We start from the raw sequence: 20,197 nt of genomic DNA, 5'->3' as shown, positions 1-20,197 counted from the left end.
TTTTTTTGTACTTTTCTGGACTTAGAAATTTTTCAGAGTACTTTTTCTGTACTAAATTTGGACTCTGAAAATTCTCAGAGTACTTTTTTTGTACTTTTCTGGACTTAGAAACTTTTCAGGGTACTTTTTCTGTACTTTATTTGGACTCTGAAATTTTTCAGAGTACTTTTTTTGTGCTAAAATCTGACTTAGAATTTTTTTGAAAGATTGTGAAAATATGGATGTACTTTTTTCCTACTTTTTTGGGACTTAGAATTTTTCAGCTAATGCCATTGTGCTTTTTTTGTACTTATTATGGACTTAGAATATTTTCAGACATTGCGAGGGGTTATAGCATATTAATATTTTCAAAATTAAATCTGACTTTTTCAGTCGACTACAAATCTAAGACTAAAAAAATAATACCCAGGATTAACCACAACAAATATCTATCAAATAAGATACAGAAAATTATCATTTGGTAATATTAAATGTTTTTGATCTCGTTTTTTTTTTTTTTTTTTGTTTTTTTGTCTTTTTTATGTTCTAAAAAATACTTTTCATACTTTGATCAGTACCACAGAAATTTATCTAAAAATAATTAAAATTCAACAATTATTATCATAAGTATTTCACTTCAATGTACTTTGTTAGTAAGGTTCACACATTTTAACGGTGATTTCTTTGTCACTTTTCGTTTGTATTTCCATATGCATCTCAGAAGTAATAAACTTCACATTGATGAATGTTACTATACGTTCATGTGACGAACGTCAAAACTTAGCTCTATAAAAATTTTGTTCCAGATCGTTCTTTGAAGTTACAGTATTTTGGCTTTAATTATAAACTCTTTGACGGAGTTTAAAACATTTCGTTTATCCAAACGTTAACCTCTACCAGATCGGGGATCACTCTACGAACACACATGTGCCCGTGCCTGTAATACGCTTTTAATTCATTCAAATGAAATTAAAATCACCTGCTCTTTGTCTGCATATCATATACTTGCTGGATATACGTGGTTTTAAGATTACATTGCACCCGAAATCACGTCGTGTTCTGTCAAAATATTCACCAATATACTCATATATAAACATGTGTAATACTGATGTAGTCACTCGGACGCTTCTTTGTAAAACGTATATTGAAGTCAAGCGCTGTGATGATCTCGATCTCGATATGGCTTGACTGACAACAAACAGGCATGATCAAGGAACAATATTCCGGTATTTAAATCAGAATTACATCGCATTCATTGAAATGGTGAAAGTGAACACAAAAAGAAAACTTTAATTTGTCTGATATTTATTTAGCAAGATCGTACGATAATTCGGACAACGACACAATGTAGCTGTACTCTAATCTGTTGTAGAATGATCTCGTAGGAGTGTTGTGTGTACAAACAAAATACTCTATTGTATACAAAAATCAAGATCAATACCAAGATCTATCATAAATATTTTAATTGATATAGTAGACGGCTTGAATAACTGCAACACCAAGATCGATCAAAAATATTTCAACTGTTTTAAACTAAATCTTGAAACCTGTGTGTTAAGCTAACAAGGCGATCAGGATATATGCTTAACGTCTTACCGAAAGTTAATTTCACCCGTGGTGTTAATTAATATAAGCGACAGTCGACTGTAATGGCAAATCATAACTAGCTTTATTGTTTATTGGAGTTACCTGTGTACCTCCCGTCTCACCTGTACATATTGCCCCTCTTAGACTAAGTCTTATGCCCGCGGCGTTAATTATAACAATTTATATTGTCAAGCTTGACTGCCTTTCACTACGATCAGATCACAGGTGCCTACCCTCATTTAAACAAAACATCCGGATTACATAACAGGTACTGACGAGGCTTATACCTGTGTCAGATTACCATCGGTCGGTTCACCTATGACCTCGGGGCCGTGATCTCGTTTGTTTACTTCGGTTTACGGAATCTACCGAGATTTGACGAGTTCGCTTCGTGCGATCATTTTGTGCAATATGCAAGCTTTAAATGCTGAAGTAGTAATACCAAAAGTATGAAACAATAGAGGTTAAGGAAGTAGAATATAAAAAAACAAGTAATAAAAGAATGAAATCGATACAGTAGATCTCCGACAAAACTTTTTTTTTATCCCATGATGCAACAAACAGCGAGATTTTAGCGGGAAGTCTGATAGCCATGTTTGAATTTCACCGGATGTTTATCTACGGAAGAAACATAAACAAACACGATTTTGATATAGAATAGCCTAAAAACGAAATTCATTTTCTTGCCTAACTGAAGAAGATCGACTATCTGTCAGTAAGTGGCCAAAGAATATCAGCTTTCTTGTTGTTTTTGGCGACAAATGCTCATTTTCACCCGAAAATATCACAGATATCGCGACCAGGTAAGTTTACAATTTTATTATTTAAATCTATTTCGTCTTCTGCACGTTCCTACATCGTTTCACATTAAATAGGTGAATAGGGGCCTACACATGTTAATATTAATTCTTGATTACTTCGTGTTTCAGGGTTTTTATAATGAATTCATCACCGATTACAGTTTACACGGCCCGAGTTTAATTAACAAAGAACTGCTAGATCCACGTGTGTTTCAATCGTAAGTATTCAATTTACAGATTTATGCTACCATACGCCTGGGATTTTATAAGCATCCTGATTGATAGCACCCAAATATTGAGAACAAGAAGAATTTTATTTCTTTATTGACGAACTTCGACGTAGTTATATTGCATTTTTATTTCTGTCACGTAACGGTAAATTCGTAATATCTTTACTACATATTTCATGCATTTTGACAAATTTCCAATTAATTTTTATGACTTCGTTTTTCAATGGAATTTATTGAAATTTCACTTACATGTAAAGAATTATTTGCTTATTCATCTGATAATATTTACAGAATTTTTTGTAGTTGATTTCAAGAGATATTGCATAAGATTTCAAAAAAAATAGCAATGACATTTTTAAGTTAGAATATAAGAACGAAAGTAACGTCACATTTCGGGCAACATGTGTATATCTATTTTAGGGAATATATGTAAAAATATCGGTAAATGAGCTAATAATTGTCTACTATAGTATATGGAATTTGAAGAAAATACATTCAAAAACGAAGTCAATAACTCCATTGAAAATTTGTTGTATGTCATGATCATGATCAATTCACAAAAAAATGATCTCAAGAAATGATTGAATAAAAAAAATCTGTGTTTTGGAGTATTTTGATAGTTAGTTGCATAATTTAAGATGAAACAAACTGTCAGAGAATTCTGGAGTAGCTTGATTTTTATTAAAGTACTTATCCTTATAATTAAAAGTTTTATGTTGTAGCTTTAAACTTGTATACCTGTGGCTAGCTTTTCTTGATAAAAAGACTTCCAAGCAGACATGCATGTAATAAATGACAGTAAAGTGATCAGGTGCATATATAAGGAAAATTATCTACATTTTTATATTGAACAAATCTTCACAATTATTCTAAGTTTTGATATAAAAAATATTTTAAAATTTTCTCTTTCTTCCAACAGATTATGCAGTACATTCTGAAGTGACGGAAAGCTTGAAGATATTGCATTGTGGTCCGAATTGAGGGCAATGATTCGCATAAAGCAAAAAAGGAATGAAGAGAATCAGACATTTTATTTTTCGAATTCACACTTACTTGGATTTGACCAGTTTAAGCAAGCAACATTATGCATATACCATACTTCATTGTATTCAGTATGCATTTATGCATTGTTTTTTATTTACATTTTTTTGTTGTGTTTCCTCAAGAGGAATTATGATTCGACAATTTTTACAAATGTTATTGCCCTTTTTATTTAGAATAGTATATTTTTTTTGTCTGGATCTCTTACGTACACATGATATAAAATTGTTTTCCTGCTTGAAAAAAATATTAGAATAATTTATCAAAAGTTATTGCCCTTATACATAGATGTCCATCTGTAAATCCTTAACCTCACCCTTAAACAAATTTCGAGCTTATTAGATCAAGACTTTGCTATGGCATGAAATTATACTCAGTGGAATTGTGATTGGATAACTAATCTTGTATTTCAATGTTTGTTTTCACTTGATACAATTGTGCATTTCTCTTAGGAATGGGACTGATGTATGTATTGTTTAAGCATGCAGTATTCTCATTTAAGCTTATCTCCTATATTTTCAGAACTAATTTCCTACACCATTAAATTAAGTCCCTTTTTTTGGTAATTTTTTCCTACTTTTTCAGTACTTTTTTTATACTTTTTCAGTACAAATTTCCTACTTTTTTAGTACTATTTTCCTACTTTTCTAGTACTTTTTTCCTACTTTTCCACTACTTTTTCAGTACCAATTTCCTACCTTATTGGTACTTTTTTCCTACTTTTTCAGTCCTAATTTCCTTCTTTTCAATACCATTTTCCTACTTTTTTGATACTTTTTTAGTACTATTTTCCTACTTTTCTAGTACTTTTCCACTACTTTTTCAGTACTAATTTCCTACCTTTTTGGTACTTTTTTCCTACTTTTTCAGTGCTAATTTCCTGCTTTTTCTGTACCATTTTCATACTTTTTTTGTACTTTTGTACTTTTTTTGTACTTTATGGACTTACCTGTAAAAGTACTAAAAAAGTATAAAAGCACAAAAAAAGTACACCATCAATTTGGCCCTGTGCACTTTATACTATTATTGTACTTTTAATGTACTTTTTCTGTACTATATTTGTGCTTTTTCTGTACTTAATGAAAACAATAAAATGTACTAAAGGTATACTTTTGTTAGACTTTTTTTGTACTTTAGTACTTTTTTTGACTCAATTTGGAACCGTGTTGGAATATCGGTTCCAAATTGAGTCAAAAAAAGCATACTTTTTCTATGCTTTTTTAGTACTTTTTTCCCATACTTTTTTTGTACTTTATTTCGGTGTGGGTTACCCCATTCCTACATGACCCCCTAAGATATCTATCCTAAATGACCCCTTTATCTTACCCCATTCCTACACGACTCCCTAAGATATCTTACCCCATTCCTACATGGACCCTTACCTTTGCCAGAGCCGTGTCTCGTTGCTCCAGTATGACCTGCATCTCTTCAGCGGTAATCTCCTGCTGTCTCCTCTTCCTCATTTCCAGCCTCTGTAGCAGGGTTGTACACTCCTGTTCCGTCCCGTCCCCAGTGTCTGGTCCTCCCAATCTCGCCAGAAGCTGCTCCATACCCTGAATAGGTTAATTAACAACTCTTAAACTCATACATCAAGTACAAGTAATAACAGTACTTATAGACAGGGGCATATACCCTAGACCTGAGATCATTAAACATATCACACAGTACTCTCACAATAATTACTGGGTGATACGTTCATGGAGCTCAGGCCTCAGGTATGTTAGGGTACTAATTGATACATTCCTAAACGTATCACCCAGTAATAATAAATTCACCACCTTCACATTATGATTGCCATTTGCCAGGTACTTTAAAACACTACTGCTCATCTGGTTCATCTCATATTAGATCATTCTTACAAACTTTGGAGTTTGCCATTAATAGATAACAAGTTATACCATAAAGTTTTCATTTTAAATTCTGTAATGTAATTTATCTTCAGTATTATTGCCATACTCATGATACATGTAATTTCCCAAATTGATGTAAAGAAATTCACATGCAAATGAGGGAAGAATGTAACAAAGCAAAATCAGGTTGACCTCTGACCCCCAACCCTTAGTTTTAAGATGTTACAGTCTTAGTGATCAATATTTCTGTAACTGTATTTGAGTGTCCCAGTAGAGCCTTCATAACACTTAATTAACAAAGTCAGCAGAATGTTCTGATTAGAATAAACATGGCCAGATGATGACAAAGCTAAAATAGATTTATTGTTCCATTTTTCTAACCCCATGACTAATGTAGGTATGTCAAATAAATCCAACAAATTCCAACCTTCTGCAATATGAACTCACCGGGATCATCTGAGCGTTTGTTTATCACACTATCAAAGACATATACAGCCTACAAGGGGTTCAAAGGTTACATAGACGACAAGCTCCCTGCTGTTTGTTCTAGGCCCTGTATCATACCATAATCAATACCCTTCATATAATCTACAAACCTAGCTTTGTTAAAGTTTCTTTTCCACTTAATCCATACCGAAATACTTCATTATTAATTCTTCTGTCATATTTTCTGTTTAATACCCTTAGGCCTGTTATTTTACAGTTTTGACAATATTTGTGTCAACATCAGCTCCTACGTAGTATCAGAGACCTTAATTCCTGTGAATCTCATGTTTTTGTATTACTAGTATCAATATGAGAGACCTTAATTCCTGTGAATCTCATGTTTTTGTATTACTAGTATCAATATTAGAGACCTTAATTCCTGTGAATCTCATCCTTTTGAATTACTAGTATATCAATACATCATTTTACACCAGAATTACAATTTTTTGGCCATAATACTTCCGCCAGACTTTTAGCACCAACAGGAACAACTCTGTCCTTTAAGTATACTAGAATTCGGTCCAAGGTCCAAAACATGGACGTTTCATATAGCTTGTATTGAGTTAGTAATATAAATGTGATGTTATGATTATTAAGCGTCCCAAGGACTATCAACATAGGACATGGGATTAATTATAAAAAAAAACATTTACACAATACTGTGTTTAATTTGAAATATCAGTTTTGATCTTTACTCCATAGAGTAATATTTTCCAGATCCATCATTATTTCCCCCAAATAAAGGCCATACAAACAGTTGTTCCCTTGGACTGAAGATCCTGAGGACATATAACATCATCAAGCCATTTTACTAAAGGTACATACCTGGTCATCTTCATCTAAATCTTCATTATCTGATCTCTCAGGTGTTCCATAGCCCCTACAATACATAGCACACACTATTCTAATGATGTATGATGTAGCACACACTATTTTAATGAGATATAATGAAGTACACACTATTGTAACAATGTATAATGTAGCACACACTATTCTAACGATGTATAATGTAGCACACACTATTCTAACGATGTATAATGTAGCACACACTATTTTAACGATGTATAATGTAGCACACACTATTTTAACAATGTATAATATAACACTCTATTCTAACGATGTATAATGTAGCACACATTTCTAGGACCTGTAGCCCACACATTTCTCATATTTCTCACATTGCACACTTTTCTATGAGATAGCACACACATTTTATAACATAACTGCAGCTCATTTCTAGACACAAAACACACATTACTATGACTCAAATTAGCACACATTTTTCTATGACTTGGTACACACATTGCTATGACGTTTAGCACACACAGTGATGACAACTTACTGATCCTCGAGTCGTATCTCTGCCTGACGTAATCGTAACAAAGCTTCGTCTCGCTCCTGATTAGCTATCTTGATTCTGTTCATGGACGATTCATCTCGCTTCTTCTGAGCTGAGCGAACTTCCTGGACAAGAGCTACAAGGGTAAACAATCAATGTACTACACTGAACATTTCAATGGAATAAGGCAAATATGGAGTACAACTTGAAATTATATTCATATTATCTAATCTAAAAAAAATTGTTTTTACATTAAAGCGACTACGTATACAACTGTAAAAATCCCCCTGGACAATATCATCAGGTGTAACATTTCTTAATAATATATCATAAAACTAAGACTTTCCCTCAATTATGAAAATTTAAAGTGTCTGGAACTGCGTTTTGTAAACACCTAAATCAGTGCAAACCAATAACATTACACTTCGGTACCAGGGACAGACAAGAATACATACATTATTTCACTGTGTGGACTCGTCACATGCATGCATGTCACATGCATGCATGTCACATGCATCCATGTGACTGATTCAGCTTTCTCCCCATTTCTTACAATATCTTAAACCCGTTTCCCTATTTATAAGAAGAAATCACTGTTTTATTTATGAATATGAAGTCTACATTTATACATGTAATCTATTAAGGATTTAACCTTTACTTTAACGGAATTATTAAATTTAAGTTTTTTTTTTCCCATTTCAACAGCTATTTGTTTATAAAGGAAATTTTTAAACATTCAGACAATTTTTTTGCATTATGGTTTGTTTGGTCTGGTATACCCTCACTGAGAGAAACATTTACTACTGATGTCTGTTTCTCTGTTAGGGCCCAGATAATCAACTCTATTGAAAATATAAGGGTCAGGTTGTATATGTATAAGACTCCCTTTATTATACACATGATCAATTAAAAAAAAATTCTAATTGATAATATATACATTTTTATCTAACCATTCCTTTAAAGTAAACAAATAGAAATAAAAGAAACAAATAAGCTGTAAAAACACTACTGTATACATGTATTAATTTCAGTGGGTATAGATTTTTCAAAATCAATTACTTGTTAAACATTTTGTACCATTCAAAGTCTTCAAATTGTTTCTTTCTCAGAAATTCTATAGAGAAGATACAATTTGTGAGATGATATGACTCCCTGACATTATTGAACGTCACATTTAATTCATTTTGCATTCGGTCCGTTATCAGATGGTGTCAAGTTATAGAGGACTATAAAACAGACTCGACCCGACATGAATGCCCATCCCGTGTATTCAGGAAACCGTTTAGAGTCATTAATACAGGATAAATTGGTTGCACCTGCTAATTCAATGGTGATAATTTGTCTCCGACAGCCAAGGTAAAAAGCAATAGACGTTGACATCATTACGGAACAATACCATGCTCCCTACCATGTAAACGGACGTGATACCAGTATTCTGCTGATTGATATGTGCCGGGTTTATATTCCGATCCGGGACAAAATAACAATTTAAAACAAGAAATGTGCTATGTAGGGCAGCAGTATTACCGTGTCAATCAATTGTTTGGGACTAAAACATGCAAGAATGATACATGTAGCGGTCTGCATGATTGAATGGCACAGGAACGTTCAGACATCAAAGTGAAAAATTGTCTTTTTAAATGGCTAGTGTAACAGTAGCATTAATTGCTTGGAATCAATAAGCACATTGAAAACTTGTGGAGTATCATCAATCTTGTCGTCACGGTAACTCAGCAGCTGAATCCGATCAATATGAGGATCTCTCTACCTGAGGATGTGATAGGTCGTCCTCGGACTATGGTATCGCAGCTCACGAGTAATGTTCCTGGCATTTTATTGTAATCACCACGACGTCATGGCATTTGGTATTATCAGGGGTTATATAAAAACAGCTGAGGAGGAAGGATGAAATTGTTAGCGGTAATTGCAAATTTGTCCTTCATCCCATCTCAGTAACGTCCCAGTAAACGACCAGGTTTTGTTGAGTGATTTATGGGATAACAATACTGTATGATTGGAGATGTTTGAGGTAGTGAAATAAGGAAATGTATTTGAAATGTATTCCCTTAAATTATTTCATATACGATAATCGGTATGGCTGACTTAAAATCGAACCACAACAGTCACCCTAACAGTAATACAGACAAATCCAGCTGGATACCACAACAGTCACCCTAACAGTGATACAGACAAATCCAGCTGGATACCACAACAGTCACCCTAACAGTCCCCCTAACAGTAATACAAACAAATCCAGTTAGATACCACAACAGTCGCCCTAACAGTAATACAGACAAATCCAGTTAGATACCACAACAGTCCCCCTAACAGTAATACAAACAAATCCAGTTAGATACCACAACAGTCACCCTAACAGTAATACAGACAAATCCAGTTAGATACCACAACAGTCCCCCTAACAGTAATACAAACAAATCCAGCTGGATACCACAACAGTCACCCTAACAGTAATACAGACAAATCCAGATGGATACCACAACAGTCACCCTAACAGTAATACAGACAAATCCAGTTAGATACCACAACAGTCACCCTAACAGTGATACAGACAAATCCAGTTAGATACCACAACAGTCACCCTAACAGTCACCCTAACAGTAATACAGACAAATCCAGCTGGATACCACAACAGTCACCCTAACAGTAATACAGACAAATCCAGCTGGATACCACAACAGTCACCCTAACAGTAATACAGACAAATCCAGCTGGATACCACAACAGTCACCCTAACAGTGATACAGACAAATCCAGCTGATACCACAACAGTCACCCTAACAGTAATACAGACAAATCCAGCTGGATACCACAACAGTCACCCTAACAGTGATACAGACAAATCCAGCTGATACCACAATAGTCACCCTAACAGTGATACAGACAAATCCAGCTGATACCACAACAGTCACCCTAACAGTAATACAGACAAATCCAGCTGGATACCACAACAGTCAACCTAACAGTAATACAGACATATCCAGCTGGATACCACAACAGTCACTCTAACAGTAATACACACAAATCTAGCTGGATACAACACAGCCAATCAACAGTGATGTTACAAAGAGCATGTTGCTCTTTCAACCAATCAAAAATGATGTTGCAAACACACTGGTAACCCTAAAACCTTGAATTTACTCGCGCGAGTTTGAATTTTTCAGTGAAAGTGAGCGTTTTCAACGTGGCATGAGTATTTTAAGTGTAATTGAGTATTCTCAGTGTGCCGTTTTTAAAATCAGTATGCCGTTTTTAAATTCAGAGTGCCGTGGATCGTTACGCATCAGCGCACTCGACAAGTAGTATAGGATTACCTGTACCGATCGATCGATGAAACGTCCAACACCGCGCGCGACCTCGTGTATCGTACGGTAGAAATACGTGTTCTTGCAAACGGGAAATATTACTGGAAGCAACATTTATTGCTCTCGGATTTGGACATTATTCTTTACCCCAGATCAATCGTTATCTATTGTCATTACGCCTGTAATTAATCACAACCCACCTATTCCGTTTACTTGCTCCGAGATCGACTGATATTGTCGTGATATTTGATGTACTTGTTTTCGGTAATACGGCGGTGGTGTTGTCAAAAAAATACCCATGTTATGATTTACCCCGTATAATGTGAAGTTTTCATATGAGAAAGTGTATTGAAGCAATAAACCGGTTACGTTTGACTACTGTACATCGTATTTTGTTATTTATTTATAATACTTGACCCGGGCGGGATCCATATGTAATCACTGTGTATTAACTGTGTCAATCTTCCTGTTTCAGATATCCATAACTGAGAAGTATCGCCGTTGCTGTTACGTGTTCAAGAAACCGTCAACACATGTGATGATTGATAAACATGTTTAATGATACAATTAAATTGTGATATCGCCAGTATATTGCATTTTGTTATTTATACTTACCCGGGACGTATCGGAGATGACGTACAGTAGCAAGTAAAGTATTCAACGTTTATATTAACTGTTTCAATCTTCTTTTTCAGGTATTCCATGACCCAGGTAGAATGACGTTGTTCATCATATTTTCAAGTGGGTTCGAGAATAGAAACGTACATCTCATTAATCAATAAAATAGTTATCAGCAGTATATCTATATGCAGTTATATTCATTAGCTTACCTGGAGCAGATCGACGATCCTATCCATTAACGGGTGTCTTCAGGTAAGATATATCCTATCACGACACACTGCGTTTAACAGCTATTAAAGCAAAACCCTTCCATTTGTTGTATATGTTATCAAACAATATATATACAAAGAAATAAGTGTCCAACTACTAACCCGGATATTTTGTATCCAATGTATTTAATCGTACCATGGAATTTGTAAGATTGGCGGTCGTGTCTCTTTGTCGACCTGTGTAAACCCCATGGGGACTTGTATTTAATTGTCAACGCAACACTTTTTATATAGAATATCAAGATTTGGTGTTGGCAAAAGGGATTCGGGACAACGTTTATCACAACTTTGAATTATTCGAATTTGACACAACAACCTGTTTTTAGGAAGTCGTTCCAAAGTACGAGCTTCAGTGTTGAAATAACCTTCCCAAATATAAGTACAAATAGAACAGTTACATCTTGATTTTCATTATACTCTCAAGCAGAAGAAAATTCAGACGTTTAAACATATTTCAAATATGAACCTCGAGTATTGATAGAATTTCGAACCCCCGCGCATCATGTTATGGAAGGCGGCCATTACAGAAACTATGTGTGGAATTTATGTCAATTTTCAGAGTCGCCAAAATTCACGTTCCCAACAACATTTGCCACTGAACATATCTCATATATTTCATTATATCCCCAAGCAGAAGAAAACTCATACGTTTTAAGAAATTTCAAATATGAACCTTGAGTATTGATAGAATTTCGAATCCCTGCTCATCATGTTATGGAAGGCGGCCATTACAGAAACTGTAATGTGTGGACGTAATTATCCAAATTATAGATACCGACTCGGTAATTGAGATATTGTTTTTATATATATAAACATTTGCAATAAATATATAATAGTTGTTTTTATTGCATAAATTCGAGTGCTGGATGTTTTTCGAGTGTTTTTGGTGGTCCTGAAAAGGGCCGTCATTATAGTGTAGCTATAGACGAATCAAAGCGACTGACTTCTATCTTCCTTCCATTGTTACTGCAGTATCCGCTGTTGGAGAAGGCAAATTCCATCTTATAGAGTCAGGTGTGTGCCATCCTTGCGCTGAACCGAGTCTGTGGAAGCAAGTTTGGTCCGTGCACCCAGATCATATCGTGGTGCATTTTCTTCAAAACTCAGTTAATGAGTGATAACCCGTTTGTTGTAGGTCCGATCATGACGTGGAAACATACTTGGTTAACTCTCTGGGCAATCAAAACGTCATAGATTCGAATGGTGGTTGTTTTGATTTCAGCCGATGTACTGTCCATTACATCATTCTCTCCGGCCTGGATGAAGACTGCCCGGTACTTGGACAGGTCTTTTGTCGGTGTGGGTGTGGTGCGAAAGTAATCAATGCTTTTGTTATATTATGTATATTCACATGTCTACGGATGAGCCGAAAGGCTTAAAGTAATAAAGAACTTAACTTTGGTGACATGTATTTTGATAATAACTTTGACATGTTTTTATAATATCGATATCCACGGCTATTAATTACTCAAGTAAACCAATACAGATTCGTCTGCATAATGTCTGTACAGAGAGACTGAAGTGTCATGTGATCTGTTTTATTCATGAAACCGATAATATTGTGCACAGGTGAGATACCCAGGTAAACTGGCCAATGCACAAATCATAGGCAAGTCAGGCATGACAACGACTAATTAATCAACGCCCCAGGACACCGCTAGGTCAGCAGGTCAACTGGACACTTCCCAGGTAAACAGGTATTTACGAAATTCACTGAGTTCGGTATACTGCCGCTAATTATATTCTAATTAATGCCCCGGGGATGAGGTCTTCGGTGAAAAGCTTGTGCCTGACGGGGTCAGTTAACTTTTGGTGTGTCGACCCACTTTTCGTGAGGTAGCCTACACACATGTTGTGCACATGTTTCAGTAGCAGCACTGCTGTAATGCTACGAGATCAATTCTTCTGACGATCAGGCTTATAGATATATGACCAATTGACTGTTTTATTTAATATGTTCACTGACAAAACATCGTGTGCGCTGCTTTCAGATTTTAGAATTTCAGATTATAATAGACCATCGGTCTTTGTTTAATTGATTGATGCACAGGTTTAACGGAGTAACTGAAATGGTGGCCTGCAGTATAGACGACAGTGTGGACAGTAGCAACACAGACCAGTCTGAAGATTCAAATTCAACTTCATTTATTCTCTTTTCACATATGATCTGGATACGAGGTTTAGGGTTGATGAATTTGGTGAATATTGCTGACAAGAAGTTGGAATCCAACAATATCAATTTGAGCTATTTAAATAAAATAATGTGTCATTTTAAAATACAACAGTTCTGGATATTCTGGTTTGTGAGACGATACACACATACTGTAAACTTATGCATTATAATCTATGCAAAACCCGCTTTTAGTCATGAAGGTCACTTAATTCAGAAAGTTATATTTTATATAGATTCATCATGATCTACAATAGACTAGTATCTCTTCCGTATGAAAACCAGTGTTTGAGCCTACAACTTGCTTATAATCATACAGATCTTATCCCTTATGTTACATGTCATGGTCCCAGGGATTACCGACGATTAAATGCTTGAGAAAGATATAATTTATATACGATCGTTGAAAGTGAAATTATATAAAAGTGCTTAGCAACAATTATAATAGTATTGGTCGATACTTACAGGTACATATCACAGAGACTTATTAAAACCATAATTTTAGTTCCGTTTTTTTATGTGATAAAAAACATACAATTTAGTTCATCGTGACTAATCATAATTAATACTAAAATTATTAAACTCGCAATGGGTAAAGTGTATTTTTTTCTTTTATTTCGTTTTTTTTTTTCATTTATTTATCTTTCTTTTCTTTTAGTAATTGTGTAATTATCGTGAAGTGATTGAGATCCTTGTGTTTTACTTTCCATTCGTGTGTCGCAAGTCATGTCTTTTAAAACAGGAATTAGAAAAAATATACCAGCATGTTCGGAGAATTACGAATCCTCAAGTTTGGGTTGGTTAGTATACCGCTAAACAATTACCAGGTGAGAAATTACGGTCCACAAGCTTATAACACCTGTCACTGCACCACAGGTGTCTGTGATTTCTGGCGTTCAGGTTCTAATCGGCACATGCCGATAATTACTTGTGAGTTCACACGTTAGGTTTCCATGCACTTCATAAAAGTTCCGAAGATATATTTTTGGAATTCAGTGAGTTTCGTTTTTCCTACAAGCAAAACAAATTCGTATCTCAAAGGTTTGCCTATAGAATAATTAACCAAATTTGGCTCATTCACATAACCACGATGTTGAAAATTTACTCTATGAATCCTGTCTGGGATTACTAATTTTTCATGAACAAGTGTTACAACGACCCGTTGAAATAGAAAATTATTCAATTTTTAATGTTAATGACCCGTAATCATAGAAAATTAGCAAGAGGATACACGTTGAATTTGGCCCGTTATAAAAGAAAATTAGTAAGATGTTACATGTTGTATACGGCTCGTTATAATAAACAAAATAGTAAGATGTTACATGTGATATATGGCCTGTTATAATAGAAAATTATATGTCCCTGGTTTCGGTAGCACTTTTATATGGGGATAACATATGTGTGAGTTTGTACTTATCCCGATTCATCTCATCTCAACACCTTTACCAAAAGTGGTATACAGAGAAAGAAAATACGATAACAATACAAACTATATAAAAAAAATAACAGCGTTCTTCCTTTGGATTTCCTTAGATATACAGCAATTATCATCATTAAGAGTTACTTTTCTCCGTTTCACTCCGAAAGTGCCAGTCTTCTTTCACACCTGTCCAGTCACCCATTGTTAATTACATGGACACATGTGGTTACTGTTTTCTTTGAGATTATCATTTTAAACAGTGAAGTGTATCCCCTAACCGAACTTCCCACTGCGCGAGTTCTTCTAGAAGACCTGTAAAATGCATGTATCATAACCTATATGTTACCAGAAACACGGACACAAACACACATCAGTGACGACTGACCGAGTTTGGCTGGGTGGACCCGGTCAGACGCTGGAGCGGTCACCTGTACCCTATACCGTAACCTGTATGTTACACGAGTAAACACACTTACCTTTGCAGAATATCACGCCCGTATGTCTGTAAGGCCATTGTAATACATTAATGTTATAAGCAGAGTTGTTAGTTTAATTGCAAAATATCCTCTGCAGAGTTATTAATTTAATTGCAAAATATCTTCGTCCTTGTTGTATATCTTGCAACAATACACGAATCATCGTTAATCATTTCTTAATTATTAGATACAACTAATAGCGTCAATAGCTTTTAATTATTGAACATATAGACAAAGATAGAGTCAGTGTAAACAATATCCTCTAATTTTTTCACATCTGGATGCTGTATTCACGGAAAGTTTTATCTTTTTTTTTTAATTGCTATATGATTGATTTGAAAATTTATATTTTCATTTTATCAACATTGAGAAAGAGCAATCGTTAGCGGCATGGTAACAATCACAATAGATACAAAGTACATTTGTTCATTTTGTATATAAAATCCAGCAGAAGATTTAGGCAGTGAAATGGTATACATCGTCCATATTTTCAAACTATCGCGCAATAGAATAAATTATTGATGCAACAAGAGTTATATTCATTGTACTTGATATATTTTCTGAAACGTTATCGTTCCTCAGTAAAGGTACAGTCCATATCCTGTTCAGTCTTGAAGCGATATTTGTTGTATTTTGTCTTGTCTGTGTGAAAGAATAAAAGTTTACACTAAATGAAAGGTGGAAAATGCATAAAAAAAGAAAATTACACTTCTGGCACGGTGCTAGTAAATGTATATGTATGTTTCATAGAAGCTCGTACCCTAAATTGGCGGAATCGTACCTAAATTTGGCGGACTCGTACCGAGAGAAATAGGCGAAGTCGTACCCATCTTACAAAAATTATTCAAATGAAATTGACGTCCTTTTAATGAAAAATTGTATAGAATTAAATACTATATCGGTGTCCAGTTACTTTTACACGCCAAGGAATTCGTTCATTAATATGTGGGTTTTTTTCTGCAACATACAAATTGTACTTATATCTAACATCGTGCAACATTTTATTGCAATCGGACGATTGTATCGATGTATTTTGATACTGAATCCAGCCTTGGAGATCACTTCACTGTCCGTGGGATATGTTAATTACAGAATTTCAAATCTGAAACCTGAACAAAAAATACTTACAAACACTCATTATTCATCATAACCATGAATACATACATACAATTTCTAAGTGATCAATTAATGCATTAAAATTGAATGTAACAATCATTGAGACAAGTGATCATCTGACATGACAGATCATCTATCCGTGACTCCGCCCACCTGCGGTGTTGTCTAATTGGATTAGTTTATATAACTTTGGCGCCTGTCTACCTGTCAACTAACCCGCGTCTCCGCCTACTTGTGTTCATTGGAAGACGGTGACAGGTGACGAAATCTGTCAATAGGCGGAGTCACGTAACTAGCAAATTAAGTGTCGTGCTGTTTGTCCCACATCATCAGTTTGCTTATTTCTATTCTAATATAAAATATCCTGTTGCTATCAGAAACATAAAAAATAAAGTAAATTTAATACCAAATGTTATATTCTCCATCTTGTACTGCTGCAACAACACGTGTACAAAAATGACCGTTTGTTGCCCGAGTGAAACTACGTAATACGTACGATTTGCTTTTTGAAATATTAGTTCTATAGATTTGAGTTGTGCATTTTCATTTTCATTTTTTTTTTTTTTTTTGCATTTCGTGAAAAGAAGTCGGCCCTGAAAAGGGCCGTTTTGAGAGGTATTGGTCGTTTACTGTCGGAACAATGCGGTAGGGTAGAGTTTATCTAGATCCCAAGAAGATGGTTCTAATCACACTGGTATCAGTTCAATAAGGTCGGATACAAAATAAAATCAGCGGCCTTTTTATGTTAGATATCAGGAACTTAAGATTTTTAATTGCTCTGTCCGTGGTTACACAAATGTAGGAGTATGGTATCACGGTCCCTGCATTTACAAACGACACGAATTATCACCATTTATTTCAGTAAATATTAATCGACCTTTTTTTTATTATTTAATACGGATCTCGTGTCATGACACATAATTAGTTTACAGGCTCTTACTTTGAAATACTGCAATACAATTTGACAGGCTATATTTTTATCGGACATAAAAGGGTCTAAGAAATAATTAATATATCAAACTAGTTTTAAAGTTGTGAATTCGTCATTTTTAACGCGCGGACCCCTTGTACATTTTTTTTTACAAAAAAAACCAAAACAACGTGCACACATGGGATTACTGATAGCAAATATATTGTTTGATAACATATACAACAAATGAAAGGGTTTTGCTTTAATAGCTGTTAAACGCAGTGTGTCGTGATAGGATATATCTTACCTGAAGACACCCGTTAATGGATAGGATCGTCGATCTGCTCCTGGTAAGCTAATGAATATAACTGCATATAGATATACTGCTGATGACTATTTTATTGATAAATGAGATGTAGGTTTCTATCCTCGAACCCACTTGAAAATATGATGAACAACGTCATTCTACCTGGGTCATGGAATACCTGAAAAAGAAGATTGAAACAGTTAATATAAACGTTGAATACTTTACTTGCTACTGTACGTCATCTCCGATACGTCCCGGGGTAAGTATAAATAACAAAATGCAATATACTGGCGATATACCAATTTAATTGTATCATTAAACATGTTTATCAATCATCACATGTGTTGACGGTTTCTTGAACAGGTAATACAGCAACGGCGATACTTCTCAGTTATGGATATCTGAAACAGGAAGATTGACACAGTTAATACACAGTGATTACATATGGATCCCGCCCGGGTCAAGTATTATAAATAAATAACAAAATACGATGTACAGTAGTCAACGTAACCGGTTTATTGCTTCAATACACTTTCTCATATGAACATTTCACATTATACGGGGTAAATCATAACATGGGTATTTTTTTGACAACACCACCGCCGTATTACCGAAAACAAGTACGTCAAATATCACGACAATATCAGTCGATCTCGGAGCAAGTAAACGGAATAGGTGGGTTGTGATTAATTACAGGCGTAATGACAATAGATAACGATTGATCTGGGGTAAAGAATAATGTCCAAATCCGAGAGCAATAAATGTTGCTTCCAGTAATATTTCCCGTTTGCAAGAACACGTATTTCTACCGTACGATACACGAGGTCGCGCGCGGTGTTGGACGTTTCATCGATCGATCGGTACAGGTAATCCTATACTACTTGTCGAGTGCGCTGATGCGTAACGATCCACGGCACTCTGAATTTAAAAACGGCATACTGAATTTAAAAACGGCACACTGAGAATACTCAATTACACTTAAAATACTCACGCCACGTTGAAAACGCTCACTTTCACTGAAAAATTCAAACTCGCGCGAGTAAATTCAAGGTTTTAGGGTTACCAGTGACAGCACATTGCTTTTCTAGCCAATCAAAAGCAATGTTACAAAATGTTTTGGGGATGTTCATGAAACAGAAACACTTGTTACAAGCAGGATGATATTACCACCTGATGTATGACCTCACTCACCTGCAGCCTTGTCTGCGTCTGTGTCATGGTGCTGGTCAGAGCCAGATGTCTTCAGGGACAGTTTCGTAGTTTCTAGCTCTATTTCCATGTCTGCCAATCTATCCACCAACTGGACAGAGAAGTGACCATTGGTCAGTTTGATATCTTTGACATTTCATATTTGATTCATTTTTTATCAAGGAAATTGAGACTACAATTAAGTGTATGTGGAAAATTTGATAAGACTATTATTATTTTTTTAAAGTATATTTCAATATGAATACCATTACATTTATGCTATTACCTAAATTTTGATATAGATTTTAATCATTAAGAACTACTTTTAATGTTTTGCCATTTGATTCTCTTCAAAGCGTATATGCAAATCCAGTTGGCTACCATAGCAGTCACATACCTTTTTATTGCAAGCCTTCTCGGTCTCCAGTTCAGCCATCAATAATGCAATCTGTTTGGCTTGGTCCTCTGGCCGACTGGGACTAGACAGATGACCAGCCATATTGAGACCGTTTGTAAATCTAGCATAGTTGGGGTCAACCATGTAGGGGGAGAAAGATGGTGACATGTGACTGTGGAATGGAGATGTTCTATATGGAGAGCCGTTGGATATGTCCTTGGGCTGACCTTCACCAGAAGACCCTAGAGGGTCCCCACTCTCCCCTCTCCCTGGGGCACTAGACTGAAGATCTCCGACCTTCAGTGGATTGTCTATGTGTTCCCCAGAGGTATTCGCTGAGCCTGTGGTGCTGGGGCTGTACCTCTGTGGTAATGTTGGGGTTGGAGTACGCATCCCAGGATTGAAGTAACGAGGCGGGGACAGAAAACTCCCCGGATGATAGGGGGCGCTCATGTAATTAGACATGTAGGGAGCGACTGGCTGCATGTACATTGATGCTGTGGGCATACCCATATATGGCATGTACGGACGAGGAGGAACAGTCTGGCCTGGACTGGACTGGTTAACACGGAGACCTGAACTCTGACCCCCTCCTGAAGCTGTTCCATTCTCCTGACCTACAACAGAGATCTTAAATAAGAAACAAGAATCTACTCTGTGTCTGTATCACTTACTTCTACATTAAATA

The 20,197-nt window shown here is 35.4% G+C and overlaps 1 protein-coding gene across 2 annotated transcripts in view; it reads right to left on the bottom strand.

The window, feature by feature from the left end:
- LOC117323145 (mirror-image polydactyly gene 1 protein-like) overlaps positions 1-20,197 on the bottom strand; it is a 68,201-nt gene that overhangs the window by 22,307 nt on the left and 25,697 nt on the right. For both annotated transcript variants that reach the window (XM_033878183.1, XM_033878182.1), the window contains exons 4-8: positions 19,510-20,126; positions 19,116-19,224; positions 7,316-7,448; positions 6,799-6,853; positions 5,020-5,190 (exon numbers count right to left, since the gene is read on the bottom strand). In XM_033878183.1, coding sequence (XP_033734074.1) covers positions 5,020-5,190; positions 6,799-6,853; positions 7,316-7,448; positions 19,116-19,224; positions 19,510-20,126 — 1,085 coding nt within the window. The remainder of the gene's footprint in view (positions 1-5,019; positions 5,191-6,798; positions 6,854-7,315; positions 7,449-19,115; positions 19,225-19,509; positions 20,127-20,197) is intronic.

The sequence above is a fragment of the Pecten maximus genome, chromosome 3 (genome assembly GCF_902652985.1).
Source record: "Pecten maximus chromosome 3, xPecMax1.1, whole genome shotgun sequence".
In the NCBI taxonomy this organism is placed as follows: domain Eukaryota; kingdom Metazoa; phylum Mollusca; class Bivalvia; order Pectinida; family Pectinidae; genus Pecten; species Pecten maximus.
Note: the sequence above shows the minus strand (reverse complement) of the source record. Positions and strands in the feature narration are given on the sequence as shown.